We start from the raw sequence: 14,923 nt of genomic DNA, 5'->3' as shown, positions 1-14,923 counted from the left end.
TCCCTATACAGGTTTAGAAGACAGGGTTGTCTTCTAAAGGTTGTATAGCTACTTACTGTATCTCCTTGGCTCAGGGGTCGCATAACTCATTCCCTCCAACATTTCTCCTTTGAAAACAGGGACATCCTAAGGGAAAGTGAGGCATTCCAGGATCCAAAAAGAAACCAAGACAGCTTCTGTAAATCTGAGACTGTCCTTCCAAAATATGGAGAGAATTAGAGCAGATAGACAGTTGGGTGGCGTTTGTGAAGAGAAATCGAGTTTTTAATTGTTATTTATTGGTGTGATGAGGTACACAAAAAAGGCAGACCCGTATACATTATGGGGAACTGTATGAAACTTGTCTGACAATGCAAAAGATGTTCGGTTTTTTGTTTTAAAAAAGGCTGGTTATTTGTTTTATGTACATGCATATCAGATGTTTTTGAACAGAACACTTGCTTAAAATAAACAAATCTGCAAAGTAAATCTGTCCGGGTTTCCTTGCTGTAGTTGTACCTCTCTCCCATCTTCTTTTTCTTCAAGCACCCTGAGGAAGGAGGTGAAGTCCTTTGCTATCCAGACACACTGCATGGAAACGAAGTTTGTCCTGTCTCCTTCCCCAGCAGAGGCATTGGAATCATCTCAGCGGATGCCATGCCTGCCACCATGCCAGGCACTATGCCTGCCACCATGCCAGGCACCAACATCCCAGGGAATGTCCCAGCCACCATGCCAACTGCCGTCTTCACCACCATCCCAGCCACCAACCAAGCCACTGACCCGGCAGCGATCCCATCCAAGATCCCCACCCCCTGCGGCACCCTTGGCTAAGCCATCGAAAGCTTCACCCTCAAAACAGAAGAAGGCAAGCTCCAGGTCAATCAGCCACATTTACAGGAGCAATTCCTCCGAAAGCATTCACGCCGATGAGTCTGGAAGCATTTACTCCATGGAGCATTTCCAGTGCCTCTACGGCTCCTCCAGGAGTGGATCCGTGGAATCTCTGGAGGGCAAAGGATCCCAGGGCGAAGGAAGTGGTGGAAGCAACGATTCTGGGAGCATCATGCTGTGCGCCATCCGTGAGATGTGATGGCCGAGATGATGCCAGTTCCAAGGATGGTTGGTATCATGCCTTTGCTGAACTGCTCAGTGTCTTTCTTCCATGGAGGTGCCTGAGCATCTGCGTCACAGCGTGCCGAGTCAGAACACCCCGAAATCAATGGATTGCATCACCCTCTATTCCAACCCATAACCCACAACCTCAGCCCCCAGCCCCAGCCCTTCCAAGCATCAAAATGAACTGGAGGCGAACTTCCTGTCAGTTTGATTTGTTGTTGTTGTTTATAAAACTTTTTATTAAAAAGTTAACTAATCATAGCAAGAACAAAATTCCCCACAAAGTGAACAAAAACAGGGACTGATCACTGCGACTCGAAATGAAAACAAAACAAAACAAAACCCAGATTGATGATCTGGTTAAAATAAATGACATTGGAGGGATTTTAAAAAATGAAATAAAAGAGGGAAGGAAAATTATGTTCAGGTGTGTGTGTGTGTGTAGGGGTGTGTGTGTGTGTTTAACTCATGACAAGAGCTGTTTGTTTTCTGCTGTTCTAATTTGTTTGGGATTGCATAGAATTTGGATACTCAGGGATGCCAGATTTTGGGGGGAAATGTTTCTGGTAGTCAATGTTATGAGGGTACAGAAACAGCTTGCACAAATGCTCAGGTATTCAGGAAGTTCAGCATCAGTGCTTGGCTGTACGCTTAACAATAAAATTGATGGTAGTAATATTTGTTATTTATACAGTGCTATCAGCGTGCATGGCACTTTGCAAGGTTTTATGTGGAAAGGCACAAGCCCTAAGTGGTTCAGAAAACCTAAAACTGGCCACAGGGCCAGGGCTGGCATCCTGAGAAGCGCTGGTGGTTAGTGGATTGTCACAGGGCTGGCCCCCTGCTGATTAGCTTCACACAGATGTCTCAGGTGGCAGGCTGGGGACAGCTGGGAGGGATGACAGATCAGGAAAGGAAGGTGAAAACTCTCTGCCTGAAACCGTGGAGAGCCATTGTTGGTCAGGGTAGACCAGAGATGTGGAACCTGCAGCCCTCCACATATTGTTGGACATCAGCCTCCATCAACTCCAGTCTGCATGCCTGATGATCAGGAAGAATGGGAGATGTAGTCCAACAAAGATCTGGAGGGCCCTTCCCTTCCCTGGGGAGCTAGATGGTCTGACTTCCACTGTTCCTAAATTGGCTAATCAAATCAAGCTGTGCCCCTTGCTAATCAGTTGTCACTGTGAGCTGATATCCTATCACGCCCAATGCAAACCCTCCCATGTTGGAATGCCTTGTTTCAGAGGAAGTCACTTCTTCAGAGCTTTATAACTGGTTGGTTTAAGGATTCCGCCTCCTAGTCTGATAAGACACCCCCATAGAATTGGAAGGGGTCCCAAGGGTCATCTAGTCCAACCCCCTGCAATGCCCAACATGGGGCTTGAACCCATGACCCTAAGATTTAAGAGTCTCACTCTCTACCAGCTGAGCTTTCCAGCTTTAAATAAGAACCAGAATGTGCTTTGGTTACCAGGAATTTGGCAATCACTGAATTAAATGGTTCAATAAACCAGTTAAAAGCAAGACAGCAAATTGTCCCCCAATAGTGGCGGACTTTGGGTTTTAAAATTTCAGCCGAAATTTGGCACTCCCTACTGCTCATGTTCCATTCTAAAGCACACTTGCAGTGTTCCCTATGATGCTCCTGAGACTCTTTCTCCAGTGCAACTGAACTGGTTGTGCTCCCCTAAATCCACTTCTGCTGTGGGCAGGGTTTCTGCACTGCAGGGGTTTGTACTAGATTACCTGTGTTCCTTCCAACTCTACAACTCTATGGTTCTAAGTGAGGCTCCTGGTCCATCTAGCTCAGTTTTGCACCTGGAACCTTTTTGTGCATGCAAAGCTGGTGCTCTGCCTCTGAGCTACAGCTCCCACCAACAACTCTTGAGTATCCCTAACCACTGATCATGCCAGCTGCAGGGGCTGTTGCGGGGGGGGGGGATCAGGCACCAACTGAAAGGTTTCCTAGCCCTGTCTGACATACAGGCACACCAGCACATCTTTAAAAAACCCCAAAATACCAAAAATTATACAGGAGATTCCCATGCACATTTCCCCGCTCTTGTTTGACCTTTACTGTACGTAATAGCAAGTAGCAATGGAGCCATGTGCTCTGCAGGAAGAGTCAAAGCAGGTCGACATTTCAAAGTGGAGAAATGCAGACCTTGAACAGCAGAGGGTGCTGTTTTCACAGTTTGGGGTGGTAGCGAGGCAGCTGTTCGAAACTGCTCTGGATCTAAGCAGATTGAAAACATGGCAAAACTTATTGATGAAGGGCCACTTTTGACACCACATTTGCCCACTTGCGTTCTGAAAACTCATGCAGAGAGATGACCACTGATGTAACTGGGAAGGGCTGTACCTCAGTGGTAGCAAGTCTCTTTTGTACACTGAAGGTCATAGGCTCACCTCCTGGCATCTCCTGATAGGACTGGGAATTGTCTGCAGTGTAGAACCTGGAGAGCTTTTTACCCACACTTAAATTTCCACTTTCCAGGCATGGTCTGCACTCTAAAGGGAAAACCTGCACTGAAGTTTGCTCCAACTGAGCGCTAAAAAGTGAATTTCATGGGGAAAGCTCCAGGGTGAGGGGTTGGGGACAACAACACTTGGACATGGAGTTTTAAAGTGTGGACATGTGTCTAGAAAGAGAGGGCAAAAGATAAGTGTGGATAAGCCCTCAGTGTATGCAATACTAAGCTAAATAGACCAGACAGATTCAGCAGAAGGTGGCTTCCAATGCGACATCAGGAGATCTGCATCGTGTGCAATCCTAGTTTAATTCAGCCCTATTAACTTCAGTGAGACTTATTCCCAGGTAAGTGGGAATTGCAGCCACAAGCAATGTGGTAGAAAGCTAAGAACACTGTACTATGATGTGGATTCAAATAATGACCAAACCATTTGTGGCTTAGTTGGGGCATTAGTGCAATTCTACATTTAATTCTACACCCAACTGACTTCACAAGGTTGTTGTGAGGATAGGAGACTCCGATGTGCCCCTATTTATTTCTTGGAGGGCTTGGACAAGAGATACTCCAGAAGAGCATTATATCCTTCAGGTACCCACTGCTTCTTTTTGCAGGTAGCAAAGTATTATTTCCCGAGCTAAGCCTTCATTGCTCGCCCACATTGTTTAAAAAGGATTCATAAAGCATTGGAGGGCATTAAAGACTGACATGCTTAGAGAAAGCTTAGAGGAAGGCAGTTTATAAAGAAAAGATCAGAGAGTTTCTACTTAGGCACTTGACTGGAGGGATTAAAGCCTTCTCATAAAGCAGAGGCAAGGATCCCTTTCTCAGCCCAAAGGCCACCTTCCCTCATAGGGAACTTTCTGGGGGCCACATGGGTGGCCACTCATCCACCCACCCACTCAGAGTCTCCATCTAGGCAAGCAAGAGTTCTAGCAGTGTTTCTCAAACTTGGGTCCCATGATGCTGTTGGACTACAACTCCCATCATCCCTAGCTAGCAGGACCAGTGGTCAGGGGTGATGGGAGCTGCAGTCCAACAACAGATGGGGAACCAAGTTCGAGAAACACTGGTTCAAGGACACATCCCAGCCAGGTCGCCTTATTCCAGTCCAATATCAGAACCCACAAGGAAAGAGGAAAGGCTGGATGAACAGATAGCTGCAGGTGAGCAACTTGCTCCAGCAAAGGTTGGCAGAGCATGAAGGCCTGTCACCTTCTCTAGAACTTTGACAGGCCAACCTTCTGGGCCTTCTCCATTCCGTAGCCTCCGGTGATGTGTGGTGGCAGCTGGGATTCCCAGTTCCTGCTACAAGGAAGAACACATGGACGTACATGAGTCAGGGCCAGTGTCAGAAAGGTTAGGCTGGGCAGGAACATCTAGAGGGTGCAGGCACCCTCAAAGAGGGACCTACTGATGAGAACCCTCAACCTGCTGTGGTGACTCACGGATGGTGCCCCCATCCTGAAGGTGTCTTGATAGCTCTTGAAAGATTGGAGCCAACACTGCGTGACACAGAAAGAACACACATGAGCAAATATATCATGAAACATGCCTAGCTAAAACTACCACCACCATCACTACTGACAAGTGTATTGGCAAGTTAGCAATGGCAATGGCTTGCCTCTTCAAAAGGTTTGGGAGAACGTGGTGCTGATGTTCAGTACCAAAATGAAGGTCTACCAGGCTTGCATGTTGAGCATGCTGCTTTATGGAAGTGAGTCGTGGACAACTTACAACTCAAGGCCTTCCACATACCCTGAGTCAGGAAGATTTTGGGCAGCACATGGCAGCACAGAGTCTCAATCAAAGGTGTACTCTCCCAATCCCACATTCCCAGCATGTTCACACTCCTGTCTCAGTGACGTCTATGCTGGCTTAGTCATGTACACAGAACGGAGGATGGAAGGATCCCCAAGGATGAGCTCTATGTGGACCTGTCTTCAGGCACCAGGCCTGTTCACAGACCAGCCCTGCTTTACAAAGATGTCTGCAAATGTGGCATGAAGGCTGGCAGCATCAACCCTGCTGTGTGGGAATCCCTTGCAGACAACAGCAGTGCCTGGAGACAGGTTGTGTATTCAAAGCAGTGACCAGAGGAGGAAGGACCACTGGGAGCACAGAAACGCCATGGAGCATCTGCAGCAGCACAACTGGACGCTTTCATCTTCCCCAGCTGAAACAAAACATGTCTCTCCTGTATCGATTTCTACAGCCACAGAAGGCAATGTTAGCCTCCAATGGTTTGAGTTCAACCCTGAAGGTACACTCCTCCATTATTCATTTATTCTGATACAGTTCACAGGATTGTGTGACTTCTCTCTCAATTATCATTCATATATATATATATATATATATATATATATATATATATATATGAGATAATTTATGGATATGCTATCATGTACATATTATTAGCATTATGATAAATAATAATAATGGAGGGAAACCTTTTGATGAACTCATGTTCTCAGTAGCATTTAATTTTTGCTCACAGCTTTTATTAATGACTCACTGCTACTTGATGGGCTACTCCTTCTCTCTTGTGATTGCTGATCTTGTAGCAAAGAGTGCTTTTAAGGACTGTAAATCTGCCTTAGTGGGGGCAATACTTAGAGAAAAGCATTTAAAAAAACCAGCAAAGCAAGAAAGCAAGAAAGCAAGAGGTTCCTGATATTTTCTCTGATGCTTCCATGTATCCAACAGGCATGTGTGCTTGTTTGTTTGTGTGTCTGGAGAGGTATGGTGGGGGAGAAAAAATGCTTTTGCTTATGTATTTGTACAATGATTTCCCCTCAAAATACAGAAGTCCAAAGTGGCTGACAACCGTTCAGTTTTTGAATTGTTAAAATAACATTTTAAAAACCACTGATAGCTGGATGTGATATTTGGGAAGAGGGGTGGATGATATCTTCCCAAATTGGTCTTTTCCCACCCCGCCCTCAAGGCACATTTCCCAGTTTCTACTGGGTGTTTCCCAAAGCCTTAGCCAGAGATCTGGGGCACTAATTTCGACAATTTTTTAAATATATTTTTTTGCCAGGTGGGGTGATAGGGAAGTGCAGAATATAGGGCTGCAAACTTAACCAGTAGATTAATCAACTCAAAGTTCAGTAGATTACCCACCCAAATTCTTCTCTCAGCCAGCAGTTTTACAATTTAGAATACTCATTAAAACATCCTTAAAATATCAATTCTCTTTCCATGGTTCATTTTGCATATCATAAATCCCTGCATGTTTTACATAAACTAAACCATTCAGTATTCCATTATTACATCCATCAAAACTTATTTACACAGTTGAATATATCTTAATGCTGCCAATGCTTTCAAGGATTAGTGTTAAAGATAAGCTTGATTGCTTTATTCATTTAACTTAATTATATTTTGGAACATTTGTATACCGCCCATTATTCTTTTTAGATGCCAAGGCTGCAAGCTCTTTGAAGTCTTCTTCTTTGACAATCACTCATAGCAGAGTAAGATTGTCTTCCATGAATGCAGTCTTAACAGCGTGTTCATAGATGACTGTGGAGGCCAATTCTGGATCCACACGTTCTTCCACAGTGGGGACATTGGTTTCCAGGTGGGCGTTGCTCAAGGTGAGGGTTTGCCAAATGTGCCTTCCTCTTAGAAAATTTGTCCCTTACGCCCTGAGTTCATGCTTCTTCAAAGTCTGTTATGCCTTTGGAAGAGGCTATTCTTCATCTTGCATTACCAGCCATCAAAGAGAGCCACTAGATACTTTTTCAAGAGAGATGGTATATGCACCAATTTATCCATTCCAATGAGCAACCTAGCTGCTGCATTCTGTGCTAGCTGAAGCTTCAAAGTTGCCTTCAAGGGCAGCCCTATGTATGGCACACTGCAGCATTCTGAGTTGTATTGGTTCAATAAGCAGATTAAAAAGGTAAAGGTACCCCTGCCCGTACGGGCCAGTCTTGACAGACTCTAGGGTTGTGCGCCCATCTCACTCAAGAGGCCAGGGGCCAGCGCTGTCCGGAGACACTTCCGGGTCACGTGGCCAGCGTGACATCGCTGCTCTGGCGAGCCAGAGCCGCACACGGAAACGCCGTTTACCTTCCTGCAGGTAAGCGGTCCCTATTTATCTACTTGCACCCGAGAGTGCTTTCGAACTGCTAGGTTGGCAGGCGCTGGGACCGAGCAACGGGAACGCACCCCGCCGCGGGGATTCGAACCGCCAACCTTTCGATCGGCAAGCCCTAGGCGCTGAGGCTTTTACCCACAGCGCCACCCGCGTCCCTTAATCAACCCCTAAACAGATTAATCAACTCATACTTTGGTTGGTTAATCAATGGAAGCTGCTGCTCCCCCTTTTAAATGGTAGGATGGTGAATGAAGGGCACACCAGATTGGTTGTATTGATTCTGGGGTATTGCTATAATGGGATGAATAGGGCATGCCTGATGGTGGCCATTTCTTCCAATGATCCAAAGTGCTATGTTTGTTGTGACCAAGGATTTTGGATTTTGTTGAGATTAGCTGGCTCTTTTGGTTTCTTTCCCCCCTTTAGATATCAGCAGCCCCACCCAATGCTCCACCCTAAAGTGATTTTGAATGTCCTCTCCATTCCATATCTGTGTTCCTGGTGAATGTGCAACACCCTGAGAAAGCATTGCTTTAGGGAGAGGCGGCATGAATATTCCAGCCGTGGTAGGGCTGCTTAGAGGAGGCAGTCTGCCAAATGCCCTCTGGTGGATCCCCTCCTATTCAATTGCCTCCCCCCACCCCAAAGGCAGGTTTATCCGGCACTAATGTGCAGCAAGCACTCCTTTACAGGGTCCTGAAGTGATGCTACTTTGGAGGCATGTGGGAAATTGCAATGGGGGTTCACTGGTATGTGCTGACTAAAAGGCTCAGGGGAGATACAGCCATATCTCCGCTTATGTATGTCTCTGGATACGTAAACTTCGGGATGTGAACACGGCAAACCCGGAAGCATTTTTCTGGGTTTCACCACACATGCCTGCGCAGAAGCGCTCTACACACCACGCACATGTGCAGATCCCGTTTGCAACCGGAGGTACAATGGACCTTGCCAGGACTCTCAGAGTTGTCCAAGAATGCAGTGTTTGGATGGCAGGTCCAAGCTATGATGCTAAATCCATGGTCTTCCATTTTGACCACCCAAATCAGCCCTACAAGCCTCTGGTTGCTTCTAGACCACCTGTTTATGGGGCAGTTGTCCTGATTCATTGCAGGGTGTTGAGAAGACTATTTCTTGAGCATTCATTCTGATTTGTTTGCAGAAAAACCAGATAACATTGCATCAGGCTAATGCTGTCTCGCACTTCCCAGTGCATCTTGACATCACTTTCCTTATCACCAAGCATCTGATTTGGGCAGGGAGGGGAGGGGGTTTATTGCACAAGAGCTCTAAATCTTTTATCTCTTGAGGATGGTGCTAATAAGATGTGATTGAAAGTCCAAACATCCTACACTCTCACACACACCCTGCCCTCAAATGCCAGTCTCATGTGAAACCCGAAACCTGGTGTTTTGATTAGCAAAGCGGAACTCGCTAAGTCCCTTCAGGGGAAGAGGACAGTTCTGCTTTTTCATCCTGCCATCGGGGAGATGTTATCATCACGCTGATGCCCCAGTAAGCATATTCTAACTCAGCTGTTTCTGCTCTTCCTGCCATGTGTGACTGGGGTTGCCCATTAAGCAAAATGTCTCTGGGCTCTTTAAAAGGCTTGTAAATTACTCATCTCCAACATCCCTGTGCAACTCGAGGGGAAAACTCCCTCATTGCTTTTAAATGGGATCTGGAGTGCAGCTAGCTGTCAGCTGCTTCCATCCACAGGCTCTGATACACACATATATACTGCAGAATTGCATGTGTGGAGTGTTTTGTTCTGGACTTCAGGGCCAAAGCCTGGGGCCCCACAGATTCCTGCATTGCTGGGGGTTGGACTAGATGACCCTCATGGTCCCTTCCAATGCTACGATTCTATGATTCTAGGACTAGGCCCTCCAATGGCCCCCAGAGAGCAGAAGATGATGAGGGTGGAAGCAAAGAAGTGCAATCTCATCAGTCTCTGAGCCTGAATGGGCATGTCAGTGCTAAGGAGGGCTGATGGCAGCTGCCATAGCATCCTTTATTTCTTCATAGGAACATGGGAACCAGCCTTCTATGGAGTCAGACCATTGGTCCATTTAGTTCAGTACTGTCTGCACTGACTGGCAGCAGCTCTCTGGGCATTTGGCATTCCAGGTTCATCCAGGGAACAAACTTGGGGTGTTCATGCAAAGCAGATGCTCTACCACAGAGTTACAGCCATTATTATTGTTATTATTATTATTATTTACAAATGACAAGAGAATGGCCAGTTAAGCATGTGCTTGTCTACGGATGCTTGTTCTATTATTTTTGCCTTTAAAATATAGAAGTAATTGTGTTTAATGTTGGGTTAGCAGACGCAAACTCCATTTAGTTAGTTAGTTAGTTAGTTAAACCAAGTTGTGCTGTGATTTCAGTGCGGATTCTTAAAATGTGAAATTTCACGTCGTCAGATAAATTCTTTAAAAATAAACAAACCAGGGTTGAATTTGTCCAAATAAAGGAAAAGTGGGAAGCGGCAACCTCTAATTTTGGAAGGATCTGAGCAATTCTCCTTTAGCTTTCTTGGGGCAGTTGCATGAATTCTATATGGAGATTGAAGACTAAAACCTACGCAGGGAGCAGTTTCATGCAAGCATAGGGTGTAGCACACACACACATGTAAAATCCAGCATTTATATGCTTTTAACTCAATCAATCCATAAAAAGGACTTTGTTAGCATTCTCTTCCTTTTCTTTTGCTAAAAGTTGCAAAAGCAACCAAACTTTTCTAATTTTTCCCAGTTTCCCCTCGCCCCCCCCCCCCGCCAAGAACGCTGTTGGTGCGATCCGTCGGATGACTCCCCACCCACAACACCCGGGGTGTTTTTGTTTCGTTTCAAACTGGGCCCATCCGAGAAAGTTAAAAATAGAAGGGGGCAATTGTTCTGAAATGACTTTACTCCCCTGGTATCCTCTACCATCTGTCTGTTCCCTTCCTCCACACACAAACACACGTCCCTCTGTCCCTTCCCACATTGCGAGGCCACACATTGTCCGCAGTTCCCGCTTCTCAGCGGCGGGGTTGTAAGGAGGCGGCTTTTGGGTGCTGTAACAAACACCTGCGCCCCTCACAATGGGCTGTGGGTGCATGTGGGGGGAGAGAGATTGATGCTTTGCGGGCGGGGAGGGCGGGTGGACGGAGGGGGCTGTCATTCGAATCCATGTGAACTCCAGCTTCGGAGGGCAAGCTTTGATTGACAGCTTTTGTAGGGTGCCATTCTCTTTTCAAAAGGCTTGCTTTAACAGACAGTAAGTTGGGGAGGTTGGAGGCCGTTTCGGGGGTGGGGGGGTGGGGGAAGCGTTGAAGGGCGGGGAGGAAGGCGATCTTTCTCTGCCATAACTCTTAACAGGGCAATTGCAAACATTAAAAGATTCCCCCCCCCCCTTCTCTCCTGTTCTCCTCCTCTTTCCCCACTTGTTATGCATTAAGCAATTGCAGTCTTGGTATGCACACCATTAATTAGAAGTGCAGGGCAGATTCCTAAAAAGGGGGAAAGTTTCTTCAGGACAACTACAGGAGACATCCCTTGGACAAAGACCTTTTTGTTTTCTCCCCTCCCCATTACATTATCAGTGCGCTATCTAAGGTAATTGTCCTTTTAATTGAAATTAAGGGGCAAAAGATGACTAAATCGTGCCTTATTCTCTCTTTCATTGACCCCTCCTTCCAAAAAAAAGAGAGAGAACCTTTAGTTTGAGGCTTACCTTTCAACGTCTTTCTCTCTTTCTTTCTTGGTCTTGTTAAAATTTGCTCCATATTCTCGTCCCCCATGTGCAAGTGTGTTCTGAGGACATCTGTGTAACACCTGACTTTTATGGCAACAGCAGGGCCTTGGCCTGGTCTAAGCAAGGATTGCAAACATTTTTTTTTATTTATTTTGTAAAAAGAGAGGAAAATATGTACTGGTCAGACAAATACTGACACCTATCAGCTTGCAGTTCAACTTTGTAATGTTGCTTCCAGATGAGGGGCGGCGGGGTGTGTGTGTGTTAAAATTATCATTCAGGTATCGCAAAGAGGACATTGGCAACAGGTGTTTGTTTTTTTAAAAAAATATATAACAACTTGCTGAATTCTACGCCGCCACCCCCCCCATACATCTGGTTTAAAATGGGTGAAAACAACAGGCATTTTGATGCCAACAGTGCTGTGTGGATGATGCAAAATGTTCTCTTGTGTGAAGAGTGCCTGTATGTCTCAAAACAGCCCTTGTGCAGGAGGATTACAGAAAAACCCATATCTAGGAAAATTTGCAGGGCCTTCCAAAATTTGTTTGCTGTGGACACGGGTGGCGCTGTGGGTTAAAGCCTCAGCACCTAGGACTTGCCGATCGAAAGGTCGGCGGTTCGAATCCCCACGGCGGGGTGCGCTCCCGTCGTTCAGTCCCAGGGCCTGCCAACCTAGCAGTTCGAAAGCACCTCTGGGTGCAAGTAGATAAATAGGGACGGCTTACCAGCGGGAAGGTAAACGGCGTTCCGTGTGCTGCGCTGGCTCGCCAGATGCAACTTGTCACACTGGCCACGTGACCCGGAAGTGTCTGCGGACAGCGCTGGCTCCCGGCCTTTAGAATGAGATGAGCGTACAACCCTAGAGTCTGGCAAGACTGGCCCGTATGGGCAGGGGTACCTTTACCTTTACCTTAATTCCTGCTGATTTCATAGGATTCCAGTTGTGCAGTGCTAGCCAGCACATGTTTAGCTTAGAAAACAGGCAGCCCGCTGATGCCAGGTCAGAGCATCAATGCATCTACCTCAGTGTTGCCTAGACTTTTGGTAGAGAAGGGCAACATCTGTTCACCTCCAGTACTCACATTGCTCCTGTTGTTGTTGATACACCTATGAATCAATTATTCACATAAGAGCCAACCATGAGTGTAGCAGAACTGAGCTATCTGCGATGTGATTGGATAGTTAGTTAAGTATTTTTTTAAAATTTTACTTGATCTGGGTGGGTAGAACCCCCTGCCCCCTTCTGGCTTTACCCATGGAGCCGGGGCCTAGGGGTCTTTGGGGGCCCCCCAAATACTTGAGGGGTCCAGGACCCCCAAAATGGATAGGCATTGCCATTCAAATGGTGTGTGTGCACTGCATCATATGACTGAATATGCAGGGCAGAGCTTACTTGGGCCGCCTCAATATTTTATTCAAGTTGGCACCCCGAATATTCACACAGACACACACACATATCCCAAATATTTCATAGTGTCATGTCTATTAATAAATGCATTGCAGCTGTGGGGCAGGAGGGCAGAGAGGGATGTTAATAGCCGTTAAATTTAGATTTAGAGTATCATTTCCAACTGTAAAAATGATGGAGATGGGAGCTGAGGAATTGAAAAATACAACAGCTCAGAGTTTCCCTCCATGGCCTCCTTGAAGGCGGACCTCAGCACCCCTTGAAATTACATAACAGAGCCAGTCTTCTTGAAGGCCTAATTAGCTAATTAATCAGGTGCTGAAACCAAATGAATAGAAGTTCTCAGGCAGACAGGCCAAGCTGTAAGAGAAGCACTCAGGCATTCCCAAGACAGAGAAGCCTTTCTTTTCCAGGGGCCCTCAGGCCCATTCAGAATTTTCTCCCTCTCTTGTTGTGGTGGTGGTGTTTACAAAGGCCAACGACAATGTCCCACCGTCAGCTGGGCCAGTGCAAATGTTTGGAAGAGGAGGAAATCAAATAAAGAGATGTCCTGTTTGGACATGTCAGGCAAATGTGTTCCGTCCTTCAGGATGGCAAGCAGTTGGAGCTGAGGGAACCTCTTGCCAGCTCAGAGCCCCATGCGCTCCTGCAAAGTTGTGGACGGATGCTTCCTGTGGCACACTCAGTTACAGGTCCATATCTCGCACATAGACTGGTCCGTGAAGGATCTCCTTTCTCTGTCTGTCTTTTTTATATATCTCTGTCCCTTCTCATGCCAGTTTCAGAATTATGGATCCTATATGCATGTCAAGAAGGAGTTTTTGCTTAAATGGAGGGAATAAAAGAAGGAATAAACCTCCCACTCTCATCTGCACCATATATTTAAAGCAGATTTGATGCATATTTAAAGCACATGACTTCCCCCAAAGAATAACGGGAACTGTAGTTTACTAGGTTTGCCATATTTCAAACAGTGAAATCTTTTTAGTTTTGTCCAAAGTTGTTGAGCTATCTTTATGGGAAATGGGCAAAAACAGCACCACTGGACATATGGCAGCCCTTTGTTTACCCACCACAGTTTACCCATCCAATTACTGCAAAGTCGCCGGGGTGGTGTAATAGTAATTATTATTACTGTTGTTGTTGTTGTTGTTGTTGTTGTTGTTATACCCTGCCAATCTGGTTGGGTTTCCCCAGCCACTCTGGGCAGTTTACAGTATGTGTTCTGCATTCCAAAGCATTCTGACTGCTCATACCTCCTGATCTGAAAAGTCTCTCTATGGGCAACCAGGAGATAACTTGCAGAATAAAAAAAAGGGCACACCCACACCCTCAGCCACCACAAAAATCTTGCACACATACAGCCCTCCTGTGATGATTTCACTGAAGTTTTCTCTCCCTTTTGAAATTTTTTTAATGCATTTTTTTTTGCTCATTAATGGCTGGAGAAGGGTTGGGAGGAAAACACCAGGGATATTTTTTGGCACATTGCTATGCTGGTTCAACACTAATTTGCGGGTGGGAGGAAAATATGAATCCTTGTGACTCATGTATGTGGCATAAATAGCAGACGAATTGGCTGGGTGCCTGGATTCAAAACACAGGGGTAAACACACAATCCAGCAGGTGAGAACCCCCAGTAGCAGAGTTTAAACACAGAAAAGTCAAGCAGTATGGTGTTAGGAACACAGGCTGTTAGACCCTTTCATCTTCGTTAGTATGTTTGCAAACAGTGCTCCTCTCTTTCTACCTCTCTTGCAATGAACAGACTGCACACTATTAAGTAAGTTTAAAATCCAGTGGTACCTTGGTTTGTATACGTTTTGGATTACAAACACTTCAAACCCGGAAGTGCATGTCCTGGTTTGCAACCTTTTTTTGGATTACAACCTCTTTATTTTGGATTACGCACAAAAGTTTTTTGGAGGCCCCATTGGTGAAAGTGCACCTTGGGTTACAACCTGTTTTGGTTTACAAACGGACCTCTGGGACGGATTGTGGTTGTAAACCAAGGTATCACTGTGCTTTACTTTACTTACAAAACATTCAGATAGATGCTGGAAGCAGATGTTCATGTTTGCAAATGTT

The 14,923-nt window shown here is 45.9% G+C and overlaps 1 protein-coding gene across 4 annotated transcripts in view; it reads left to right on the top strand.

Annotated features, from left to right (window-relative positions):
- The window catches only part of LOC310669182 (uncharacterized protein), a 6,014-nt gene extending 4,496 nt beyond the window's left edge, over positions 1 to 1,518 (top strand). For all 4 annotated transcript variants that reach the window (XR_014507068.1, XR_014507069.1, XM_083422755.1 and 1 more), the window contains one exon: positions 526 to 1,518. Coding sequence is in view for 2 of the 4 variants with exons in the window: in XM_083422755.1 (XP_083278881.1) it covers positions 526 to 1,072 (547 nt within the window). In the remaining 2 variants the exon portion in view is untranslated. The remainder of the gene's footprint in view (positions 1 to 525) is intronic.
- Positions 1,519 to 14,923: the final 13,405 nt, after the last annotated feature.

The sequence above is a fragment of the Podarcis tiliguerta genome (genome assembly GCF_965153285.1).
Source record: "Podarcis tiliguerta genome assembly, chromosome: Z".
Classification (NCBI taxonomy): Eukaryota; Metazoa; Chordata; class Lepidosauria; order Squamata; family Lacertidae; genus Podarcis; species Podarcis tiliguerta.
The sequence above is the reverse complement of the archived record's forward strand: the minus strand, read 5'-3'. Positions and strand labels throughout refer to the sequence as shown.